Source organism: Vulpes vulpes, chromosome 16 (genome assembly GCF_048418805.1).
Source record: "Vulpes vulpes isolate BD-2025 chromosome 16, VulVul3, whole genome shotgun sequence".
Classification (NCBI taxonomy): Eukaryota; Metazoa; Chordata; class Mammalia; order Carnivora; family Canidae; genus Vulpes; species Vulpes vulpes.
In genome coordinates, this window is record NC_132795.1 from 52539351 (window position 1) to 52565297 (window position 25947).

At 53.9% G+C, this 25947-nt stretch overlaps 1 protein-coding gene across 2 annotated transcripts in view; it reads left to right on the forward strand.

Moving 5' to 3' along the window:
• SCUBE1 (signal peptide, CUB domain and EGF like domain containing 1) overlaps positions 1-25947 on the forward strand; it is a 135712-nt gene that overhangs the window by 30979 nt on the left and 78786 nt on the right. For both annotated transcript variants that reach the window (XM_072742738.1, XM_072742739.1), the window contains exon 4: positions 20156-20290. In XM_072742738.1, coding sequence (XP_072598839.1) covers positions 20156-20290 — 135 coding nt within the window. The remainder of the gene's footprint in view (positions 1-20155; positions 20291-25947) is intronic.

Here is a 25947-nt window from a genome sequence, read left to right on the forward strand (position 1 = left end):
GGGATCCCTCTACTGCTTGATTCTAAGTGTCATCTGTCCCTCTGGGAACAGACTTGGGGCCATTTGGACAGGGAATTTTAAGGGTCTTAAATGTCCAGCATGTGGTTTAGAAGGGCAGGTATGTGATCCCCTATGGACTCCTTACTCCATGGGGAAGGCTACAACCACAGGGGTGGAGCAGGGACCCCCCCACACACACGCAACAAAGCATGGGGCCCCAGGGCAGGGGCATCTCTTGCCCACATCTCAGTGTGGTACTAGGGCAACTGACAGGAGCTGTGCTGCAGCTGGCCCCTTCAGGATGTACTTCCTGTTTTGCTGCAATCCTCACCACGCCCTATTGCTCACAATCAGCAACTTTGGGTATTTAATTACCTGCTTGATCTCAGTGGGAATTGTGTTCATGCTTCCCAGTGAAGCTTCCAGCACAGAGCCTGCCCCCGGTGAGTGCTCAATGGCCATAGAGACTGACAGAGTGGCTGGAAGGTTCTCTGTTCTTGGCTGCTTTGCACAGTCTTGACCATTTCTGGTCTGTTATTGGGAGCCCCACTCACAGCCCATCACCCATCAGGGACAGTGAAGCCCATTTCCATCCCCTGTTTCTTGGTCTTCAGGAGTGCGGGTCAGGAGTCTTGTCTGGCTGTAACATTCCTCTCTCAGGCACTACTGAATTGTCTGGGATGATGGCTGGCCTAAACCCTGATCAACAGAGTAGAAAAAGCATTCTGAGTTAATTAGCAGAAATGAGGCTGACGGCTTCAGGGTTACTTTCTTGCCTGAGTTTTCACAGTTGAACCTTTTCTTTTGAGCAAACGAGGTTATTTTCTTGTGGAGATGGCTTGCCTGGGAGGGTGGCCAAATCTGGCCTCTGGGGAGCAAAACCCTCTCTCTATTTGACATCTTTATTGAGGAATTTCTCAAATATAACAGAAAATGACACCAGAGGGAATTGAAACCATGATGCGATCCTTGCTCAACCCCAAATGACTGCTTTTAGCATTGTAATTACTTGAAATAGCAGTAGTTCTGTTTGAAAAATATTATTCCAAACTCCATGCAATTGGACATAAGAGCAATATTTAAGCTAATAGAATGAAATTTTTTTTTCATCTTAAATTAAAACCAGCAGTGGATAATTTTTTCCCGTCTCCACAAAGCAAGGGTCCTTTTCGCTAAAGCCATTAGTTCACTTAGCCAGATGTTTTCTTCGACCCCAGTCTTTACCTTGACTTACTGCAAAATATGTTTCTCAAGTTGCTCACAGTTTGAATTTTGAACTAGCTTCTCAGCACTTTTCTTCCCTGATGAAGAGAAGTCGGCTGTAGCCAGGTCCCGCAGAAAAGTTATTTTATTAATCAGAGTACTTCCTTCCTGGCAGTGCTCATTGAGCACCTACTATGTGTGCCTGGCCTTGTGCTAGGCAGGCAGTTGTACTTGGGCAAGACCAGGGAACTGTGCTGGAGTCTCTGCCCCATGCCAGGAGTTATCTAAGATGCTATGTTCACGTTCTCTCGGTCCTTGCAGCATCCAGGGGTAGAAGCCATTGGTGGCACCTTTTTATGAATGCGGAAACCAAGGCTCAGAGCACACCAGCAAGGCCACCCAGTAAGTGGCAGAGCTGGGACCATTTGCGAGCTCAAGCCTGTAAATCACTGATCCTCCCCTGCCACACGGTGCCCGGAATATCACCAGCTCCAGGAGGCTGGCCGGGTTCAGGGACAGGCTGGCTTCCTTCCCTGGGGTCTTAGGGATGCACCCCTGGTGAGTTGGGGGAGTCATGGAGGACATCCAGAAATCCTAGCATCTGCCAAGCCAGGCAGGTGGGTGACATGCCAGGGGGCAGGAGGGAGCCCCCGGCTCCAGAGAGTTCACCCCAAGGGCACCTCCACCCCAAAGCCTGTACTGCCTCCCCTTGCCAAGGCAGGAGCCTGCTGCCTGTGGATGAGCTTTGTGTCACCCTTGAATTTCTCTCTCAGAACATGGTCTTACCCCTGTTCTTCCAGAACTTTCTCTCGTGGCTCCCAGTGTGTCTGCTCACTGGCTCATGAGGCATCTCCGCAGGGCTCCGTCAGCCTTTCCCCCCTCGCCTCTCACCTGTGTCAACTCCTACCCTCTGGTCCAGCCTTCCTTAAACTCATGGAATCCTCTGCACAACCTTGCTGTTCCCAGCTGTGCCCTTGTGACCCCTCCCCCAGTGAGGACCCAGTAGGGTCCTTCTTGTCACTCACCTGCCTTTGCCCTGAAGTCATCTGTGAGCAGGTCGTATGCACCACTCCTGTAGCTTTCTTCTTCCCCTGAAAGCAGAAGTTGTTTTCTTTATCCCGTCGTCTTCCTCCTCAGAGCCTGGTGCAATGTCTAGCATATCATAGGCATATGATACATTTTTGCAGAATGAAAAAATAAGCAAATCTGTAAAAGTGCCTCATCACCTGGGCCTTCGAACTGCCGTGTGGGCCTCCTGGCAAAGATTGAGGGGCATCTCTGCTAGGACTCCTAGGAACATAAGAAAGGCAGAAATATTCACCGCTGTAAGGATAGGTCGAAGGCTGTGATAGCAGCAACACCAAAGCCTTCCGCCTTGTGGTTACCCATTTGTTTATTCCAAAAAATTGTGCAGAGCACCAGCCGTATGCCAGATGTGGTTTCAAGTGCTGAAGAAACCCGGGAGTGGTGAGCAAAAGCCACAATGCGTGCACACATGTGAACTTACGCAGACTGTAAACATGCCAACATGTAACTCAGGAAGGTAAGTTCAGCCAGGGCATCTCCAGTGAAAAAGAATATAACAACGTGATGGAAAATGATCATCCACCAGAAGGTTGGTGCACTGGATGGGATAGTGGTCTAGTTACTAGTGCTGCACAAATAACCATCCTGCACTCAGTGCACAAATGACTATTTTAGTCTGCTTTTGGCTTCTATGGGTCAGGAGTTCAGATGGGGCATGGCAGGGACGGCTCATCTCCACCTGCTCCATCATGTGGGGGCCTCAGTGGGAAGACGCAAAGGCTGTGGTGACTTGATGGCCAGGCTGGAATCACCTAGAGGCTTCTTTGCTGATGTCTGGTGGTTGCTGTTGGCCAGGACACTTGGGGTGGCCTCCACAAGTGGTCTTTCCACACGGGTGGGTATGGGCTTCCTTGCGGCATGGTGGCTACATCCATGGAAGTTTTACTGTCTAGCCTCAAAATGGTTACAAAGGTTCACCCGCATTCGAGCAGAGGGGGACACGGAGACCAGGAAACCGCCATTAGAAAATAATAGGAAGAAACTTCCCTCCAGGCAGAAGGGAGAGGACCAGCCAGGTGGGGACATGGTAGGTGAGTTTGGGAGCAAGTCAGTGTGCCTGAAGGCCCAGGTATGAGAGAGGAGGACTGGAGATGAGGTCAGGAGGTACGCAGGGCCTTACAGGTTCTACAAGGGACTTGGAAATGTATCTAAATTAGCTAGAGCCATGGGAAATTTTGAGTAGGAATTGATGTAATCTGATTGACATTTTAACTTAAAAGGATTTGCTTTCTGTCTGCTAAGTAGAGAATGTGGTAGAAAGAGGCAGAGACCACTGTGGTGGTCTGGGTCAGAGATGATGGTGGCTCTCAGTCCAGGGTGCCAGTGGCGGAGATGATGAGAAGTGGTTGAATTCAGAATATATTTTGAAAGCAGAGTCCACCCAAATTGCTGATGGGTTCAATGAAAGAAGAGTTGTCAGGTCTGGGGGGTGAGGGGAGCATGAGAGTCTGGAACTTCTAGATGGCAATGAAGCTGGAGCTCTCGACATTCATTCATTTCATAAAGTTTTCACGAGCACCTGCCCTGAGCTCACAATTAGGAATTAGATGACACAGTCCCAGCCCTGAAGGACAGGGAATCAGCCTGCCTAGCTGTGAATCCTGGATCTGTCGCTTACTTACTTGTGTGTGACCTTGAGCAAGTACCTTCACTTCTCTGGGCCTCTGCATCCTCATCTGTAACATAGAGCTAATCACAGTGCTTATCTGACGGGTGATGCAGACACGGAATGAGACGAGCTTTGTAAAGCACATACCAAGGGCTCAACAGATGTGACTTACCTAATTTTCACTCATTCCTAGTATGGAAAGTCAAAGTACATTGTAAAGACAATAGATGTACTTTCTGAGCTGGCAAAGATGCAGGAGTTGGGCCTGGGGCCTGGGCTGTGCATGAAGCCCCTTGGGGATGCCCCTCACATTCCACATGGTGCTCCTGCCAAATGAGCCACCACTTACCGCCCTCTTGGGGTCAGAAAGCTCTCCCCTTCTTGCACAGATTGTGGCGCTGGTGACACGGGGTCATGTGGCATGAGGGTTTCCAAGCCCAGCTCTGCCCCATGATCATTTTGTGACCTTGGATACATGTCGCCTCTTTTCCCTATCCATTGAGGTCAGATGAGTACATGGATGCACAGATGACACTGCAGGCTGCCAAGCAGAGAGACTCAAGAGGAGAAGGAGAGGAGCTCAGGGGAGTCTGAGGGGGCCGAGGGACCCAGCTGCACACATAGGGGAAGTCACTGCGGGTGCCAGTGGCTCGGGACAGTGGGCTGGGCTGTCCCTGGCAGGATGAAAGGGTCACACTGCCTGGGCCCTTTTGAAGGCACCCCCTCTCATCCTGGAAGACAGCTGGAGACAATGTGTTGCTCCCTCAAACCCCTAATGAAGGCTCTAGCTGCCTCTGTTTATTTGTCTTTATACTTCCAGCAGCTCAGATGCGTTTCTTGCTGGGAAAAAATGCCAACCATTTCACTGTAAGACTAAACCGCTTTGGACAGTCGTATACTCACTCCATAAACACAAGTGTTTTCTAAGGTAAACTCCAGAGGTTTTTTTTCCTGCTCTCTTTACCTGAGCCCCGCCCCCTCCCCCCCCCCCCCCCCCCAGGCCTTGTGCACACAGCTGGGTGGAGAGATTGGCCCGCTTCTCCATCCCATTCTGCTTCTTACGACTGTGCATCTGGTTGGCCTGAGAAAAAGAAAATCACTAGATGCTTGTGCGTCTTTATGGGGGCTTCCTGCTTTCCCCAGATCACTGAGGGACCAGGGAGATCCTGGGGTGGGCGGTGGGAAGGGAGATTGATTGGGACCCAGTGGAGTTTTCAGGGTGGCCTCCCACAGGCAGCCAGCACAGGATAGGGACAGGGAGGGGTGTGGGACTGCAGAAGGGGCCCGTGGTGCTGGGGTAGAGGAGCAGTGCACCAGGTCCTGCCCTTTGTGAGGTGGCGCTTGTCTGGGGACCTTAGAAAACTCTCTGCCTCTCTGTGCCTCAGTTTCCTCATCATATGTGAGATGGGGGGATGGGATGCAACTATGGTTTTCAGATTACTAACAGCAGAACACTTAACTTCAAGCAGAACCCTGCAGTGGTTGTGCTGCTGTGGCTGAAATGGGAGGCAGGGCTGGCAGGAAATGAGAGTTTCTTCCGAGGAGCACCCTCCGCCCGCTGTTCCTGCCCACCGCATCCCTGCAGGGCCCCTGGGGTACAAGAGAGCTGTTGGGAACCCCAAGCCTGGTGGTTGTGCTGTCAGAGCCTTTTTTCCCTGAGCGTCTTGTGATTTGATGAGTCGGTGGCATGATGCAGGGCCGAGCCCTTTGCCGGGTCTTTGTAGCCTCTGCCAGACACAGAGAGCTAGATCCAGCAGGCCAAACAGCTTTCACTCCCCTAAACGTACCACCCTGTCCCACTCAGCAGCATCCTTACACCTGCTGTTCCTTCTGCCCAAACCACCCCTCCCCGTGCTCGTCACTGCTGTGACTCCTCAGTGACCCTTGGGACTCGGCTCAGGCATCAGTCCCTTCAGAAGGCCTTCCTAGAGTTGCACACTCTTCCCCTGGGTGCCCGTAGCCCCCAGGCTTGTCGCTAGACATCTGGGGTCTCCCTTATTGCCTCAGGAGCTCCTGGAGGGCCAGGGTCCAGCCTAACTTTGCTCTTTCCACAGGCCCAGCACAGGCTCGTCTGTGTGATGGAGGGATGGCAGGTGGCTGGGGGATGGGGCAGAGTGTTTGATTCTGACCATCCGGAGAAGCACGGTTTGGCAGTGGTGGGTGTGCAAGCCTGCCATGGGGGCCGAGCATCAGTCCTCAGAGATCTCCTGCGGAGGTGTCCTAAGCCTATGTGACTGCAGTGCCCCATGTCCCCAGCCCCCTGCTCGGCTCCCACTAGTCTCTCTTCCAGACCAGGGGAGATGGGGACTTGGAAATCAACACATGGAGCCTTGGCTCCTGCCTCCCTTCTTAGCATTCTGGGGCCAGCTGTCTGCTCTCATTCTAGGAGAGGGCTACTGAAATACTGTGAGGTGGCCTTTGTGAGAGCACCGGGTACCCGGTCGGCATCAGGAGCAGTGCAGCCTTCTACTTCCCTGCATTCCCTCTGGTTGGATGTTCAGGGCAGGGTCTGCATCACCGACAAGGCTGCCCTTCCCATTGGTAGGGCTGGGCTGCATTTTCGCTCCCCCTGTGCCAGCCCCACTGTTGACTGTCTTGATTTGGTGGCTTGAAGAAGTCTTGCCCTGTCCCAGGGCAAAGCATGCCAAGTCCATAAACAGCAAAGAAAAACACCCTGCTGCAGAGGATGGGACAGGCAAGCAGACACTTCCCTTCATCTTGTTTGCAGTCTCTGTGCCAGGGGCTCGGTCAGAACTCTGAGAAATAAATAAAAAGTAAGTGTCCTGTGAAGACTTTAAAAATACCCTACCACCAAAATACATATCCCAAACCAGAGATGAGCCATGTGCCTAAAAGGGGGCATTAATCAACAAATACGAGGGTCCCAGAATCTCTAGTCTCTAGTTCAGTGCTTCCTCTGCCAACTAGCTTACTTATTTTGGAGCAGCCCGGGCCATTGATGGTGTTCAGGGTCACCCCGGATGTTTGTTGGGCCTGGCTGCATCTGGACAGATGTTGCAGTGACCCAACTCCTGTAGCACCAGCAGGCCTGGCCCTGGCTGTTTATAGTGGCCATCAGCCAGCCCCATGTAGCACCCGCTCCGCCACCCCTCCCTGTCACCCATCTCACCCCAACCGCATGCAGCTGGAAATAGACTGGCTGGCAGAGACGCCCTGTGCCCAGCTGGAACGCCTGTCTGTGGGAAGAGGGTAGCCTTGGCAGCCACCCAGCTGCTTGGTCTGGGGGCTTTAGTAACCTCACAGGCTGCCTTAAGCGGGGGGGGGGGGGGGGGGGTGAGAATCCCACAGGCTGACTTGCCCTCCCCCAGCTCACCCACTGGCCACCAAGAGGTCAGACACCAGTGCAGTCATTTGGGACAAACTCTCATGGAGGTCCCCCTGAGTGGGATTTCCTGGGGCCTCTATTGCCATTGGCGAGTCGCCTTCTCAGCCTGGCAGCCAGCCCCTCACGATCTGGGCTCTCCCTGTCGTGCCAGCCTGGCCTTTGCTCCACATGTATATTAAGCCTCTCTTGGGGCACCTCACGCCCCTGCTTCCCTCAGCTTAGAGGGCTGGCTATCTCTCTTGCCTGCCCTAAGCACCCCAGTTCGTCCTTCTGTACATCTTCCCGGGCCCTTCAGAGGACTTGGCTCCCACCCTGCATTTGGACCAACCAGAGTCCCAGTGCTCACTATGCAGAGTTAAAAGTCCTATTTCCGTATCCAGCACAGCGTGGGGGATGGGGGGCAGCTCATCCTGCCGGGGGTGGTGGCGTGGTCACCAAGTCCGGGTGGCAGTGGGGCGAGGGAAGGAGGGAGCAGCATGTGCAAAGCCTAGAGGTGGGAGAGTCTTGGCCAGGTAGCAGAGGAGCCGGGAACGTATAAACAGGTGGTGTCTGCTCAGTGCCCTTGAGGCCTGAGACTTGGAGCTTCATCGCTACGGAGGCAAGCGTGCGGGGTCACCGTTGGCTGCATGTTGGGCCGGCCTGGACTCCAGCCTGGCCCCCAGCCCCCCTTCCACAGCCACTGGGCACCCCCCTGCTGCTCTAGCCTCACTGCATGCACGCGCACGCGCACACACACCTTTATCCCGCTACCAGACACGCCTTTCCTTGCATTGTCCTCACACGGCTGAGGGAGAGGCCTCTCAAGCCTTCTCACCCGCACACTCTCTTCGTCCTACAGCCCTCTGACCCCAGTCAGTGGTCAGTGTGCAGAGATGTCTCCTCTCCTGTCCCCCACTGGCCAGGCAGGTCCCTGAGGGCAACCTTGACCTCATGTCCGCTGTCCTGAGTGAGTGAGTGGACAGATGCATGTGGCTGAGTGCAGGCTCTGCTCTGGGGGAAGGCGTGGGCCCGAGGAAGGAGGCTTCAGGAGAGGCGGTGGCTGGTGCAGCCCCACTCCAGGCTGGCAGAACCAGCAGAGAGAGGGGATCTAGCAGGGGGAGTGGTGAGAGTGAAAAGCTGGGTCCTCCTTCCCGGAACCTACCTGAAGACCATAATCCCTACTGTGGGAAGGGCCTTGGTGCCCCGTGTCCCTCACGGGGACGTTTATTAGTGGGCAGAAGAGAGATGAGCGTGCCGAGGGTTGGGGCGAGGGTACCCTGTCATCTGGACCAGAAGCAGGTGAGAAGCGCACCAGCACTGAGTCCTGGAAAACCCCTAACTCAGCTTTTGGCAAAGGGTGCAAAGGTCACCTGTGGAGTGACCTGTTTACACCAGGAGAAAATTGGCACGTGAAAAAAGACAGAAAATAGATGCCTGTGATTATGGTTATAGCGAGAGTGTAGGGCTGTTGATCCATCTTTGTCGCTGTTCTTAAGGATTCTTTGTAAATTCACTTTTAAATAAAGCAGTTTTGTTGGACAAGTGAGAAGGAGCCATGCTAGGTTCTTGAGGGGAGAGATCCCATAGAAAGGCAATGGCCGTGAGTGGTGTTGAAATCGTGGGGTTGGCCACGGGAAGGCTTCATGGCCTTCCCAGTACTTCAGCCACCCCCCCGTGCCCTCTTTTTCTCAGAGCTCCCTGGTACCCACACTCACCCCTCCACGTCTGCCCTCTTACAGCCCCTCTGTTGCTTTCTGAAGTGCATCAACTCTGTTGGCACAAAACCACTTCTCATCCTATTGTGGCTGCATGGCCCACCCAAGGGCCAGCTCTCATCAAGCCCAGTTAAGGAGCCGGGGGAGGAGGCCAGGGGGCCTGGGCCCTGCTGGGGGCCCCACATGCACAGAGAACTCGGAGTGACGTTGACACACGTGGGGGCCACTGATGGCAAGGAGGAAGAGGCCTGGCTTTTATACTCAACAGCTTTGGAAGGTGGAAGAAAGTATAGAGTTTAATTGGGAAGAATCAGTCCAGAATTCCAGGCAGTGCTGAGACCGGGAAATGTATGCTGGGAGCCCATATGCTGGGAGTAAGCCATGTGACCTGGCCAGAGTCCAGCAGGAAGGACTGCATTGGCCAGGTGGCGTGTGGGGCTCCTAGGCCCTGCTCAGTTCGGTGGCATGTCTCCCCTCTCATTCCGCCCGCCCCACACACAGGCCCACGGAGGCAGCCACGTCCAGCGGGGCCTGTTTTATTTCTGAGGATGTTCGTGAAGAATCCTGTCAGAGCATTCCTCCCTTTCTTTTCTCAGAGCTTCTCGCTTTGGTTCCATGATTTGTTTGTTTGGTTTTCCTCCCCTTCCCTCTTCCCAGTCCTCTCTTCTTATCCCCAGCAAAAGAAATTTTTAAAAATTCCGGTGCCTCCCACAGATGTCCAACCAGGATCGTGTTCCCAGCTGTGCTGTCAGAGGCCCGAGGGTGGAGGGATGAAATTTCCCAGTTCCCACTCTGGCTGTGTCACCAGTGTGTTGTGACATGGGCAGGCCGCTCCCCCTCAGAGCTCCACTTTGTAGCACCACTGCCTCGGGCTGCGGCTCAGTGAGATACTGGAATGAGTGTGCCTGGCACAGAGCAGGAGCCCGAGGAACATGGCTCCTATTCATCTCCCTCAGCCTCTTCTCCTGACCATGCTTGAGATTAAAGGAAAAGCTGGTCTTGCCAGAAGTGACCTAGATGGAGGTCAATGAAGTATCACTCAGGGGGGCATCCCACTGCCTCCAAACCCCTCACTCCTACCGTCTCCACCCATTTCCTAAAGCACTGCTCACTCAGAGCAGCTTTTCTTTAGCTGAAGATGTTTGTCCTCATACCAGTGACAGCCTGACAAAGCAGGAGGACACTTCGGGCTGGGCTGACTTGCCAAGAGTCCTGCGTGGCTTCACACATTCGTTGAGCACCAAAGCTCACAGGCTGCCAGTATTTGAGGAACATCCACTCCTCCTCCACGTTGATCTCACCCCTACACTGGGGCTCACTCCCAAGCAGGGCTGAAGCAGGCGAATGAATGAACACAGCTCTTCTCTGACCAACCCTCACTCGCCCTCCTGATGGGCCCATGGCCTCTGCCCTCCCGGGCCCACAGGCCAGCACTCACTCTCCTCACTCACCCAGAGCTGCCTTGCTTGACCCTGGAGCTGGGCCTTACTGGCAGCCCCTTCAGGGCCACACAGGACATCTCTTGTGGGACAGGCCTAGAGCCAAGGCCTCCAGACCAGAGCTGCCATCCCCAACCACATTTTGTAGTTGTCTATCAGTTACTCAGCCCACAAACATGGATTATGTGCCTCATGCACTATTTCAAACACTAAGATACACAGCAGCATTCAAGACAGCCGTGGTCCTCCTTCTCAAGGACTCTGGATTTTCTGGAGAGACAGAGAAACAAGTGGAGAAGACAGCAGGGAGATGGGGATGGAAGTGCTGGGTATGTGGCAGGGCAATGTGATAGAGCAACCTTGCTACTTCAGGTCACTGCTCAGGGAGGTGACATGAACACTGAGATCTGAGTAAGGGAGGAACCAGCCAGGCCAAGATCAAGGAAGAACATTCTGGGCAGAGGAGTAGCAAGTGCAAAGGCCTCCCAACAGGAACAGGACAGCTGGGGTTAAGGGGCAGCAGGGACGCTGTACACTGCAGTTGGCTGAGCAGGGAGGAGGCTGGTGGGAGGTGTGGACAGAGCAGTTCCCTTGGGCCTCGTTGGCCAAGGAAGGCAGTTTGCGTTTTATCTGAAGCCAATGAGGAATCCTTTGGAGCCTTTTGGGCAGGGGAACAGCGCAGCTGGCTGTCTCAGAGGTGGTTGTGGGGGTGGCGGGAGCAGGGTGGAAGGAGGGAGGCCGATGGGGATGCCGCCACAGCAATCCAGGCCAGGGAGGAGAGGAGTTGGACCCAGCCCCTGAGGGGTGGGGGCGAGGAGATGCATTTGCAGGCAGGGCTGACAGCACTGCACCTGCTAAGGGATTCAATCTGGGGAGTGGGGAAGACAGGAACCCCAGCTGATACCAGCTATCACTGCTGAAGCTGCTGTGAACTGTGCTGCCACTGACCAAGAGAAGGCTGAGGACGGGGCCAGGCTTTGCTTGGTTCTGTTCTCTTCTCAAGGGAGATTAGAATTAGGAGTTCAGCAAGGGCTGTGTTAGCTTTGTCATGCCTTTGGACATCTAAGTATAGGCTTGCGGTCAGCCACTAATGTCTGAGCCTGAGGGTGGTGGAGCAGGCAGGCCTACAAGTTTTGGCAGCGTTGGCAGGTGGGTGGCAGGTAAAGCCATGGGACATGGTGCCATCTCCCAGGAATAGAACCCGCAGGTACACAGCTATCGGGGCACAGTGCTTCCCGAGGCTGCTTTAAAGGAGGTAGGCTGCACAGAATACAAAAGTCTTTGCCAACCATGTATCTGGTGAAGGTCTTACATCTGGATGCATGAAAGACTCTCAGAACTCAACAGCAGAGAGACAGGTGGCCCAGTGTAAAAGGGGGCAAAGGATCTGAATAGACACTGCTCCAAAAAGGACGTACAATGGACAAAAAGCACATGGAAAGATGCTCAGTGCCATTAGGGGAATGCGAACCAAAACCATCATGCAGTACCACCTCATACCCACAGGATGGCTATAATTTAAAAACTGGGAAATGAGAAGTGTTGGCAAGGGTGTGGAGACTCTGGAGCCCTCGTGTTTGTTCCTTGATGGGAACAGGAAATGATGCAGCCATTGTGGAAAACAGTTTGACAGCCCCTCCAAAAGTTAAACATGGAACTATCATGTGACCCAATGATGGTGCTCCTGGGTATGTGCCCAAGAGGATTTAAACATGTTCACGCAAAAACCTGAACATGACATTCACAGCAGCATTTATCTCAGCAGCTAAAGAGTGGAAACCAGCCTCGTGCATGGGTAAACAAAATGTGGTCTCTCTATACAGGAGGATATTATTCAGGCATAAACATGGATGATAGGTGCTCCACCATGGATGAACCTTGAGGATGTCATGGTATGTGAGAGAAACCAGATGCAGAGGACACATGCTGTATGGCTCCGCTGATAGGAAATGTCCAGAACAGGCCCATCCATAGACACAGAAAGTAGATAAGTAGTTGCCAGAAGCGGGCAGAGGGGAGAATTAGGATTGACAGTTTATAGGCATGGGGTTTCTTTCTGGGGTGATGGAAATGTTCTGGAATTAGATCATGATGATGTTCGTACCACTTTGTGAACATACTAGAAACCACACGTGTACCCTGTAAGATGGTGAATTTTATGTGCTATGAGTCGTATCTCAGTAAGAATAAGTGGAGAGGCACCTGGGTGGCTCAGCCGGTTACGCATCCGACTCTTGGTTTTGGCTCGGGTCATGATCTCAGGGTCATGAGATTGAACCCCACATTGGGCTCCACACTCAACAAGGAGTCTGCTTGAGATTCTTTCTTTCCCTCTGCTCTTCTCTGTAAAATAAATAAAGAAATCTTTAAAAAAAAAATCCTTTAAACATAAGTGTAGAAATAAAAGATGTAGCATGTGCAGGGAGTGGGGCTGTCCCACACCCCCAGGAGGCCACATACACGGCTCTGTGTCCAGTTCTGGGCCCTCATTAAGTGCCCGATGGGCTGGGGTCCTCCAGAGAAGAGTCATAGGGTGCTGAGCTAGCCAGAACCTGTGTCAGGAGCGAGCAGTTCCAGAAGCTGAAGCTGCTCTGCTTGGAGCCTGGAAGGCTGAGGCCAAGCTGAGGGCTCCGTTAGGATGCAGCTTGTTGTCTCTTTTCCAATTTGGAAGAGACTTTACCATCCCTGGGGTAAGTTCACACCGGTGATTCTCTGAAACTCTTGGAGTGGCTTTGCTCAACGGTTGGTGACCTCTGTTGGTGGTCTGTGTGTGCCAGGCACTGTTCTGAGGGCTTTACTGCGTTATTTAATTCCCAAAACAACTTAAAGTACTTGTTATCCCTATTTTGTAGAGAAGGAGGCCAAGATCCAAAATGGTTAAGTGACCTGCCCAAGGTCACACAGCAGGTCATGCACGAATCTTGTACCCCAGCTGGTGTGACTTGGCAGGGCAAGGCCTGGAGGGGTAGCTGTCACCGGGACACCTCATGGAAACTGTCATCAACAGGAGTGGCCAGCAGTAAGAGCCAAGCAGCAGTATCTCCAGGTCCTTAGACACGGTCGGTGCTGCTCCCCCAGCCGTGGAGGACCACGAGGCAGCAGCTGGGATTGAAGGTGGGGCCCAGGTGAGGGATGAGTTGAGCAGACCTTCAAGGCCAGCAGCGTCGGTGGAGCTGTCGTGGGCTGGCTCCTCCGGTCTGGGTGTGAGCAGTGGGCTTGAAGGTCTGGAAAGCCGAGCCCCCCACTCACGTGCCTGATTTTCCAGTCCTAAGTTTGGATGCAGGCCCAGCCTGAGGGGCTCGGTGTCAGAGCAGGGCTGCATATAGCTGACCAGCTGGAGAGTCAGGCGCCCCAGAGAAGGACCCAGCTGATGTCCAGACCAGGAAGCAGACAGGTCCCGGGAGTCGTCCCCCAGCCTATGCCAGCACCTCTGATGGCTCAGGGAGTGTCCTGGGTCTGGTGGAACCCAGGCCCCAAAGCTCTAAGACCCATGTGTATTTTACCCGAAATCTAATCCATCTGGTTCTCATTTATTTACACTTAACTCATCAAATGCAATTTTGCAAGAGCCGCTCGATAGCCAAGAGGCTTTTCTGCCTAAGCCTCCCTTCTGAAAGGGGCCAGGGGAGGGCTGGGGCCTCAGCCCTCAGGGACCAGCAGGGAGCTGTCAGGGTCGGAGGTCAAGTTTGGTTTCTGAGATGGGCGGGGCCTCTGCCTCTGTTGTCGGGCCCTCAGCGTGATCTGTGATGCCGATGCCGGGGTGGGCACAGGGTCTGACACATAGTAGGCTCTTGGCAGCCAGGAAAACCTGGGTGGGGCCCACAGGCAGAACACAGAGTCTCTGTTTCAAATCGTGAAATGTCCATGGGAAACAAAGCAAGCAAAGCTGGATCCAGAAGTAATTTTTAGTTATTATAAATAACTGCAAACCTGGATTCTTGGTCCAAAGCAGGACAAACAGCCAGCTATTAATAAAAATAAACACTAGCACCTTGGGCCAAAAAGCAAACCCCGTGGGCAAACCACAGGCCTGCCTGCAGCAGCCTTCCGGAACCAAATCGACCTACGGCCCGTCGGTGTCAGCTCTGGAAACCTTCTTGTTGGAAAACAACTGTGTCCATCACAGTGCATGGGCCCATCCCAGACAACGCTCTGAAGGGCTGGCAGGGGGATGGGGGTGGCCTGTGCCCATGAGCGGTGGGCACGCTGAGCAGAGATGGGCAGGGGTCCCGGCGGATGGCCGTCCCCACCCCTCCAACCCCAGCATCCAGACCTCCTGTCAGGTGCTATAGTGTAAGGTGGGGGCACCTGACCCCAGAGACCCTGTTTAGAGCTGGTCTTTGGTGCCAGGTGCCATTCCTATTTCCACTGGAGTGGTCACCACGGCCACTGGGATTGGGAGGGGTGGCTGGGGACCCGGGGGTCAGGGAGGAGCATGTAGACTGTGCCTTCGGGCGGGAATTGAGACCAGGCCAAGGCTGTGTTGTGGTGGCGGAGGCAAACAAATGGGCAAGGTGGTAAGGAAGTCGACAGCCTTGGTGACTGCGTGAGTGTGGGAGACAGGAGGGGGCTTCTCAGGCAGAGTGGCTGGCAGGTGGAGGAAGGGCAGGGCTGGAGTGAGGCCCCTCTGGCACCTTAGTCTCCCTCCGACCTTGTCCTCCCTGAGCTGTTGGCCTCAGGCTGGGGAGCAGCCTGCGCAGAGCCGGGGGCCACGTGGGTTTTATCCCCGACTGCACCCGGATGATTTGTTCCTAAGGGTGTCCCACAGCTCCACCAGACAGCGGCCCCCTGAGGCCATGACCAGCTGCCATTCAGCTTCTGCTGCTCTCCCCACACCCTTGCCTGCTGCCCCCACCCCAGCCTTAAAGAGTTAGGGGCTCTCCTAGTCCTCATGGCACAAAGATGTGTTTGTGTGTTAAAGAGGGGAGCACCTTCTCTGGGGGGGCGGGGGCGCTGCTGCAGTCTGGGGCCTTCCAGAGAATGACCTGGCTGACCCAGGGTGCCGTGATAGAGGGCCACACAGGTCCCTCACAGAGCTGGGACTGGGGGGCTGGCTGCCACGATACATGCATCAGTTCTTCTTTTGCCAGTTAAGAGGGTTTCCCACCTGAGCCTAGAGCCTGCCCTCACACCCACAGAACCTCCTCTCTGCTCTGTAGCTACGTTCCTGTGCCCAGGAGCTTCTGTGTCTTCTGGGAACTTTCAGCTATGACCAGAAAAGAAGATGAAGGACCATGAGCTGCCAGCAGGATTCAGAGACCCCTGTATCCTACCTGGAGCCCACTGAGGGATCATGAAGCACAATTGGAAACAGGCTTGCTCAGGGTCCTCCCTGCACATAGGCTCAGCTTTTGCCAGAGGCTGTGGTGGTTGATGATGCTGTGGCTTCTTCCCCAAGGACTGTCCCTTCTGCCTGCAGTCCTGATGGGAACGGGAGCCAAGGGGACCCAGACAGAGCCAGGGTTTGTGAGAGCCCTTGGGGTATCCTCAGCAGGACATGTGAAGGCCGCCAAGCTTCTGGAGCTCCTCTACCACCCAAGGGGTCACAGGCTATCCCTCATCTGTGCCCTGCCATGCTCCTTCCCCAAGACTTTGTCTCTATAACACCTCTTCCTCTTCCGCCTCACGTCACAAATCCCCCTGCCCTTCTCGGCCCAGCTCTCCAGTGTTCTCTGCGCTCAGAGCAGGTACAGCAGTGGCTTAGTGAACAGGGACTTACCCAGAGGTGTTCACTTTGGTGCCCTCTTGCAGCTCCTGGGAAGTGTGGCACATGGTAGGTGCTCGGTACCAGAGGGAATGAATGAACAAAAACATTTTGGGTGAATTTCAAAGACAAGGACTTCTGTCTGGAGGGAGGGGGTATCCCAGGAGGAGGTACACGTGTGCATATGAAGGCAAGTGTGGGTAAGAGGGTGTGTTCAGAGGACAGCAGAGGTAAATGCAGCTACTGGAGAGGTGGCAGGCTGTGGACTTGAATGTGCCCCTTCTGTGTGCCTGGAAGGAACCAGGACAGCTCTCTGCTCCAGGGGACTGGCCTTGTAGGTAGTAAGCACCCCATCCCTAGCAGTTACCAGCACATATGTGCCATTCAGCTTATCCTGCCAACACTTGAGCACCTACCCAGTCTGCCCATCAGCTAGGTGCGGGCATATAAAGGATACTCTGCTTCTTGCCTCAGCCCAGAGCAGAGACAGGATGATCAAGCCTGAGGTCCAGGGCAGAGCAAGCCTGGGCATAGGGGGTGAGCAAATTCCGCTGGGTACCAGGAAGACTTCAGAGAGGGGGTGTTTTGGAGACATGAGCATGTAAGGTCAGGGGTGGTGTGTTAAGCAGAAATAGCCAGGGAACCTACTCTCGTCACCATGACTGGGCTTGAAGCGTCCTTGTTGAGAGAAGCCAGATCACAGAAGAGCAGGAAAAAGCCTTTGGATCCAGACTTATCAGGCTTTGAATCACTCTTTTCCTGTTTTAAAGCATTAGGCATATCTCTTCCCCTCTCTGGGCCTCTGTTCTCTCATCTGAGAACCATGCCCTCAGTGTGGAGCTCTCGTGCAGATCTGTGAAGACAGACGCTGAGCACCTTGGCTGCCAGTGAGTAGTACTATCATTTCTGTACAGGCTGCCACTTACGGAAGGCTGCTGGCCCTGCCCAGACGACCTTGATGCCCATCTCTGGTGGGGGCGTGGGGAGACAGGACTCCCACACAGGGGCCCGTCAGTGCACAGAAGAGAAGGAAGAGGGCCGCGTGTGCCTCCAGCGCTCCAGGAGGGCTTTCTGGAGGGCACAGTCTGCGGTTCCTCCTGCAGACACTGCCTGAGCGCCTGCCACAGGCCACAGGCCACAGCAGAGCCAGAAGTCAGGTTGCCTGACTCCCAGGTGCAGGCCCCCTCCTTGCCATGTGCTACCTCTCATAGCAGAGTCTTCTAAGTCCTGCGGGGGCCGAGGACCAATGTGGGCTGGGCTGTCCCCCTCAGGAGGGCTAGGGTGCTAAGTATTTCCCATAGTGCTGTGTCCAGGTGAACCCAGTCTGCCCTAGGCCAGTGAGTGGCCATCTCATGGACACAGCTCCTCCAGTGGGTCACTCTCCAGACTTCACCATGAGTGCCATTTGGAGGGCTGAGCCACAGGGTGGGGTGGGTACGAAGTGGGCCTCAGGCCCTTGATCTATCACCTAGAGAAGTTGCTAATGCCACATGCTACCCAAAGAGCTTCTGAGACTGTGGTTTCCTGCCCAGCTTGAGGGAAGCCTGTGTTTGGACCGCAGTGGGAAAAGGGTGCAGAAGGGGCGGCCTCCTCTTCCCTCCTGCTTAATCTTGGGGCTTTGTCGTTTGGGAGTGGGGAAAAGAAATGTTTACACGGCCTTGCATTTGTTTCAAATTATTCATCAGTGTTTGAGAGTCATTGTTCCCTGCTAGTGTAAACAGCGCTGTCCCAAGGCCCAGCCACTCTGCCAGCGCATTGAAGTTCTGTCGACGTGCAGCGTCAACGGCCCTCTGGTTCCTGGCTCTCAGTGGAGGGAGGAGATGGGCCAGGCCAGACGGGTGGCACCAGGGAGCTCATTCACGGTGGGGTGAAAGCAGAGTTTTCACCATGAATTCAGCATTCAAGGACCTCTACCTGTTTTGTTTTACCAACTGAACCTTTACTAGAGCTGGGGGGAAGCTGGGTCCAGAGCAAAGAATCTGAGAGCCATGGCAAGAACAGCAAAGACCGTGATTTGAGGGGGCCTGAACTGAGTCCCAGGAGGGGATCTCACTGTTACATGTGTGCCAGCACAAGTGCTTCTATGGGGTGTTACTGGGATAGAGATGGGACTGACCTCAGGTGTTCTGGGACATTCCCTGTGTTACCCATGGCAGCCTGGCTCTGACCTTGTGTTTGTTACATCTGGGTTTCACAGACATGTTCCAGGTGACACCCAGCTCAAGCTCATGTTAAGAGGAGCTGGTTCTTCCTAGCATTAGTCTGAATGTGCTGGCTGGCTTGGCCAGCTTAGTGCCGGTACAATGGCATGTGCTCAGGAGGTGGACAGTAGGTGTAAGTCCTGCCTTTGCTCTGAGCAGCTATGTGACTCTGCTCAAGTTACTTTGGTTGCCTGTGTCTTGGTACCCTTGGTAAAATGAAGGCGTAACACAACCTGTCTCTCAGGGTTGCTACAAGGATGGAGTGAGTTGGTATTTGTGCGCCCCATGCCTGACACATAATGAACACTCGAGGAATGTCAGCTTTGCGTTGTAATTGGTAGGGTGAGCAGGACTTGGTGCCTGGCTTAGAGCTGCTCATGGTCTAGTGCAGGCAGTGGACAGACCCTCAGATACCGACACTGCTGGGGTGGAGGGAAGGTGCCCCTGGTAAGGGTGACACTAGCACTGAGCCTTTAGGGAGCCATCACTAAGTAAGACTTTGTTGAGTGGAGAAAGGTTTTCGGAATAATCCCTCGCTGGCCTTCCCAGCTCCCCTGGAACCCCACTCTGTCTCTTCTCAGCAAGAGCCACCTTCCCCATTTTAGCTCTAACGGTTGGTGGCTATTAGAGTTCAGAGCTCTGCCTCAGCATTGGCCTCAGAGGCAGTATGTTGTCTCTTGGGTGGTGAAGTGGCCTGTTGGCCCTAAGCCTCAGTGGGACCCGGGTGACACAGTTCCAGAGATGAGTCCTCTCCTGGTTCAGTGCAGGTCAGTCTGCCTGCTTCTTTACATTTTCACATCCTTTTGGCTCTAGTAACTAAAAGATGGCTGTGTTAAAAAGAATGATATAAAAAGCTTATTGTCAAAGTGTGTGTATGTGTCTGTGTGTGTGTATGTGTCTGTGTGTGTGTGTCTCTGTGTGTGTTGGAGGTCAGGGGATTGGCTGGAAGCTGCCAGTAGCTCACCTTGCCTTTGTGGTTTCATGTATTTGCCTATTTAAATGACAATACAGACAGGGCACATTAAGGTTTAAGAAGCCCTTCTTTAATTAAACAAACTGACAGTGTAGGGGGTTATGACTTTGGTAATTGAAACATGCTGTTCTGTTGAAGACCAGAACTCCATAAAGACTCTTTTCAGCCCATAGCACCCTTTGTGCCAGCAGCCTCTGGTCAAAAATGAGTGTTGGCCCTGAGGTTGGTCTCTCCTAGAGAGTGGGAAAGACCACTTGGCGACTTTCTGCAGCTGTCTTGGCAGCCAGAGGTTAGGGCCTTTTAAAAACTTCCCCATTCTCTAGACTTTTGAAATCAATTTGGGAGGCAGAAGGCAGGCTGCCCTGTCCTCTAGCCTCTCCCTAGCCGCCAGGTCTTGTGTGACTGGTTATAAATCTGAGGTGTGATTGAAGAAAGAGAGGACATTAGAGTTTGGTTGGCGAGGTTCTGTGTGTTGGGGTTAGACAGTGCAGGTTGCACAATCTTCCTAGAGGGGGAGAGTCCAGCAGTAACAGTGAGATCACAGTTTAGGAGTCAGACCACCAGGTGGAACCTCAGACAGGTGACTTCACCCCTCTGGACCTCAGTTTCCTCATCTACAAAATGGGATAATGCCTGGATCCGATTTATAGGGTTCCTGTGAGGATTAAAGGAGTTAATACAGGTCAGGTACTTAGAATAGTGCGGGTCACACAGGGTATTAAGGGTCAGCTAGCATTACACCCATCATAACTATCTACATGGAGTGCTCCTGTAGTATGGCTCCATGCAGTGCCTTCTGTGCAGCCTGGGGAAGCTGAGCACATCCATGCCCTACCAGCTGATTGCACTTCTGGCACCAGGTGTTATTTCTCTCTTTCCCTTCTCTCTCTCCCCTTGCAGATGTGGACGAGTGTCAGGATAACAATGGTGGCTGCCAGCAGATCTGCGTCAATGCCATGGGCAGCTATGAGTGTCAGTGCCACAGTGGCTTTTTCCTCAGCGACAACCAGCATACCTGCATCCACCGCTCCAATGGTGAGTACTGCCTGCGCTGATCGGGCACACCCCACCCCAGAGACAGGCGGCCCCTGGAAACACCCTTCTCCACATCTGATTCCGGGGGCCTCGGGGTCCAGGCAGGGAATTTGGGTGGTGGCCTGAATGGCTGTTTTGTGCTCCTGGTGTTGGTTCTGCATGGAATTCCTCCCAGCTCCCGCCCACCACCCACTACACCGGGCCTGTCAGTGTTCCTGCTGTTTTTATGTGGGGGCGAGGTGGGGCCACAGATGGGTAGATGTGACCAGAGAAGCTGTTTTCCTTTCTGGGCTGAGGGCTGGCTGTGGCCAGGAAGAGTGGGGCCCCATCCTTCACAGGCCCATTCCCGAGGTGGACTGGAGGTCTGACCGGGCTGAGTGCCAAATTCTCAGTCTCTGCCTCTGCCCGGGGTATTCACCGGGTCACAGCCAGCAGAGGACCCTCGTGGTCAGGAGGCTGCTGGCCCTCTGGACGCTGGGTGGGACAACGGGCCAGCCTGGGGCGGCACAGAGGGAGGACTCCAGCCAGCTGGAGTGCTGGAGTAGCCTGGCGATAGCCCAGCAGGTGAAGGTCCCTGGCTTCAGAGGAGGGGTGGTCAGAGTTTGGGCCTAGGGCAGCAGGTCCCACATGCCAAGGAGAGAGGGGCTTCCAGGTAGAGGGAATGGCATTTGCAAAGACTTAGAGGTGTATCTTGCTTAAGATAATACAATATCTGGAACCCCGAGGCAGGCTGTGTGCTACAGCAGAGTGAGCTGAAAGTGGAGAGTGGCGGTTTTAAGTTATTAGTTTTTTAAATCAATACTGTTTAATGGAAGCAACTTGGCCAGAAATCTGTCACAGTATTTTGAGACCTATTTAAGCAAAAGTTGAATGAGAAAAAGAGTAGATGGAGAAGGAGGCCAGGATAGCCACGTGGCCCCAGTCTGAGCGCTGCCCCATCCTGACCGCCCCCCACAAGGAGGAGGTGCAGAAGGGACCTAGAGGGGCCCCTGGAAGGGCCTGGCCTGTGGTCTGTGGCACCAGCAGAAGACCAGGGAGTGGCTCACACTGAAAGGTGGGGACAAACCCCTGGGCTCCAGGGCAGCCTGACGGGTGGGACTTCAGCTGTGATGCTCCCTGTGGGGAAGCCCTACTACTCTGAACCTCTCAAGGTGGAGATGGGGTGCTGACCCGGCAGGGTCTTTGGAGGATGGGATGAGACCCTGGTTTGAAGTGTCCTGTATGCACTGGAGCTACAGAGGCTGCGAGGCGAGGCTTGAGGGCACTGGGTATGCTTTTTATTGGAAAGCAATCCCTGAGAAAGAAAAGAGGAGAACATTTAAAAGTACCAAGCCCAAGGTAGAGGAGCAGAACTGTTTTATTGGACGCCTTTCAGTGCTTGGTGCTGGTGTAGGCAGTTTCCTCAGAGACAAGACAGGCCTGGTAGTCCCCACACTACTGTGTCCCCAGAAGGACGTGAAGGCCAAGCTCTGTGCTGCCTGGGCATCACCGCAGCTGCATTGTGCAGACCTCCCCAGCAGCCCGGGCCCATGAGGCCTTCCGGCTGTGCAGCCGTGGGACTGTGGGGTCAGGCTGCCCAAGTTGAGGACCCGGCGCCCAAGTCAAGTTTTATAAGAAGCAGATTTATGGGGAAGTGAGTGAGTGGTGGTGGTAAGACGGGGGTCCTGCTTTCATCAAGGAGGGGTTTTACAGGGTGACTGCTCTGAGCAAGCTATAAAGTCCCCAAGGCCAGGGTGGCCTAAGCCTCTTTTCCAGCCAGGTTGTACATCCTCTGTTCCTTTGAAGAATAGCTTTCCCATGAGCAGGGCTCCAGGGAAAGTCGTGAGGCCCCTGGTTGATTCAGAAAGCAGAATCAGCATGATATAAGATGCAAGACCACAGCTGTGTCCTGTTTGTTACCGGGGCCTGGTTTGGCATGGAGGCATTCATTAGGCGAAGGATGTCATAGAACGAACCTCAGCACCAGCCAGAAGAGTAGGGTCGGGGGGACCTGGTAATGTGGGGGGCAGCACTGGCCATGGTGGGGTCATGTGCTTACGCTGAGGCAGACCCTCACAGTGACCTGGGGAGGCAGGGATATTATGACCCCATGACAGGTGAGAAAGCCAAAGCAGTCAAGTTAGGAGCCTTACCTGACATCACACCATGGGGAAGTGGCAGCGTCAGGACTCCAGCCCAGGTCTTCACCTGTGATGTGATGAGGCAGGGAAGGAAAGAAGTGGAGGAATAGAAATAGGCACAAGCCACACATGAGCTGAAACCAGATGGCCCGCAAGACCAGCCATGGGAAGAGGTGGGGGAGCATGCCAGGCAGTACATGTGCAAAGGCCCTGAGGTAGGGGTGGACCAGGCTCTGGTGGAAAGCCGAATGAAGGGTGGGGCAGTGGAGCACTGTGAGCCAGGGGGAGAGGAGCCCAGATGCAGGAAATCTGGCAGGGCCCAGGGCCAGGAGGCTGGTAGAGCATAGGCAAGAGTTTGGATTTCATGCACAGCCCTGGGAAGTGTGCTGGAGGGGAGAGTGGAGGACTTTGGGGCATCTCAGATACTTCAGAGGCTGGACATCAAATTTCTTGTGTGGTGGAGCCCTAAGCCCACATGCCTCACCCTCCCAAAGGCCCTGGGTAGCCAGATCCTGCAGCCAGGAATTGAGGTTTAGCTGGAACACAGACCGGGGTCTCAACCCCAGTCCTTGCTAGCCAGCACCAACCTGCACAGAGGTTAACAAAGTCCCTTCTCTTACTAGGATTTTGTGTGAATCTCCCAATTTTTAAATCTGGACAATGAGTCAGTCTAAAAAAGCAGCAGACAGCTCTTGGACAGCTCTTCTCCTCAGGGACAAGTGGCACACTTCCAGGGTTCCCAAAGGCTGTGTGGAAGGTCTGAAGAGGTCAGGCCAAGTGCACAGTCCATCTGCTGACTGCTCGTTAATGCCCTTGGGTGGATGCAAGTTGCCTCCCTCTTGAGCCTCGATCAGTCATGACAATTGTCCACCACAATTTTGTGTCAACTACCATAATGAACATTAGAGCTAAAAATCAGAGGGTGTCTGGGGTGCAGAGACCTGGCTTGTTTTGCACCTACATGTCCTCTGGTCCCTGTTGCTCCTGGGACCACCCATGAGTCCAGAGCCATTTGGCATATGAGACTCCTTGTGTCACCCGACTCTTCCTAATACCTGTTAGCTTCTCGGAGCCTCCCCTAAGCAGAGAGAAACACATGAGGGCTGGTTCTTATTAGAGGGGCCTGGATGCAGGAGCAAGGTCAGCCAGGGTCAGCCTAGGCTCCTGGCCGAGAAGCCAGGCCATGGGACTCAGCCTGTCGGAGTGGCCCCCCTTCCCAGGGGCCAGTGCAAACCCTGGCCCAAGGCATGTGGATCTGGCCAGGCTGGGGTTGGGAGTCCATCTCCATCTCCGCTGGCCACGTGGCCTCTGTGCAGCCACTCCTGCCTCTCTGAGACTCCTCTGTAAATTGGGAGCAGTGATCCCTCCCGTGCCAGTAAGGGATCCATTAGGGAAATGCTCTGAAGCAGTCAAGTACAATGCCTGCCCTAGGGGTGGCCACTCACAGGCAGCTTCTTCGGTCTTTAGAACTCAGGCTTGGGATCCCTGGGTGGCGCAGCAGTTTAGCGCCTGCCTTTGGCCCAGGGTGCGATCCTGGAGACCTGGGATCGAATCCCACATCGGGCTCCCTGCATGGAGCCTGCTTCTCCCTCTGCCTATGTCTCTGCCTCTCTCTCTCTCTCTGTGTGACTATCATGAATAAATAAATAAAATCTTTAAAAAAATAAAAAATAAAAAATAAATTTAAAAAAAGAACTCAGGCTTGATTTGGGGGATAGCAGTTCCTCTGTGCCAGCACTGGGCAGGAGGGGACACAGAGCTTTCGGAACCTGGGGCCCATCTCCTTCTCCTTGGCACTTCCAGGTGCTAGTTCTGGCACCATCACAGCTCACATTTGGGCCCCCTCAACCTCTGGCCCAGCAAGTGATAAAGGCCTGGGGACAGCCAGCCTATCCAGGTGCCATGCCTGGGACCAGCCAGACACCTGGCATGTGAACAAACGTGCCAGGTGTCCCCCTGGTCCCTAGAATCCCAGCGTGAGCAAAAGCAGGCATGATCCTCCATGAAGCTTTCACTCTAGAAAAAGGACTAAATGCTAGGTAAGGGCAACCTGGGTGGCTCAGCGGTTTAGCGCTGCCTTCGATCCCACCCTGGACTCGTGGGATCGAGTCCCAAGTCAGGCTCCCTGCAGGGAGCCTGCTTCTCCCTCTGCCTGTGTCTCTGCCTCTCTCTCTGTCTCTCATGAATAAAAAAAATTTTTAAATCTTTTTTAAAAATAAAAAAAAGGGATCCCTGGGTGGCGCAGCGGTTTGGCACCTGCCTTTGGCCCAGGGCGCGATCCTGGAGACCTGGGATCGAATCCCACGTCGGGCTCCCGGTGCATGGAGCCTGCTTCTCCCTCTGCCTGTGTCTCTGCCTCTCTCTCTCTCTGTGTGTGTGTGACTATCATAAATAAAATAAAATAAATTTTAAAAAATGGAGAATTCCCTTACAAATGTCAGTATCTCTTACAAAGGGGTACTTTAAAAAAAATAAATAAATAAATAAAATTTTTTAAAATGCTAGGCAAGGGTTGGAGTAGCTGTATAATAATGAGCTGAGAAAAAAACACTCTGAACAGAAGGATCTGGAGTTCCAGGGGTCTAATGTTCTTGTCTGAACAGGGGAGGTGGTAATGAGAGTGGTTTTTCCATCAGCCTGGTGAAGGGTGCCACCCTTGCCGGTGCCTGTCCTGTGCTGCCACAGTTGCTGATGGTGGTGGGTTCAAGATATCTGTACCCTTCTAAGCAGGACGCCATCCTGCACGGCCGCACTCTGAAGCCTCACCAGACCTTCATGGTCTGACCCCTGGCAGTGGTGGTAGGCACCAAAGTGAGAAGAATTGTCACGTTATCCCCACAATTGAAAGCAGCCACAGGCTTATGAAGGGACCTGAGGGGCCGCACATGTCAAGCCCACCCCAGAGGGCCCTTTGGCACCAAGGAGACATGTCATCTTAAGAGCACAGGTTCTGGGGCCCAGCTGCTTAGGCCAGACCCCCAGCTCCAACACTCATTATCCATGTGACCTTGAGCAAATCACTTAATTCCTCTGGGCCTGCAGGGTCTATAAAATGGGGATAGTCAAGAGTACCTGCTCCCTAGAGTTGAAGAGATCTTGTAAAAATGATTCCGTACACGCGGGTTCTTATTATTTATAACAGATGAGGAAATAGGCCCAGAGAGGACAGGACCTTGCCCAGGGCCCCACAGTAAGCCAAAAGCAGACTCAGAACTGGGCAAGGCTCTGCTGGCGTGTGCTGGGTACTGGCCAGGCTTCAGCCGAGGTGGGTGGGTGGGGAGACTGGGAGTCAATCCTCATCTTCAAGAAACTCCCCTCCCAGGGCTGAACAGCTGCACTTGGATTTATCCACGCTCAGCGTAGCACCTGCCAGTGCCTGGGGCCCGTCAGGATGACAGGCTTCACTTGTTCACCTAGCACCAGCTCACCAGCACCCACCACTTGGCCCACCAAGGGCTGCAGGGATCAGACTAGCCCCCTGTCCTGCTGTAGAGCTTTGACAGTGTGCCACCCACCTGCTGGGCCCAGGCAGTCGGG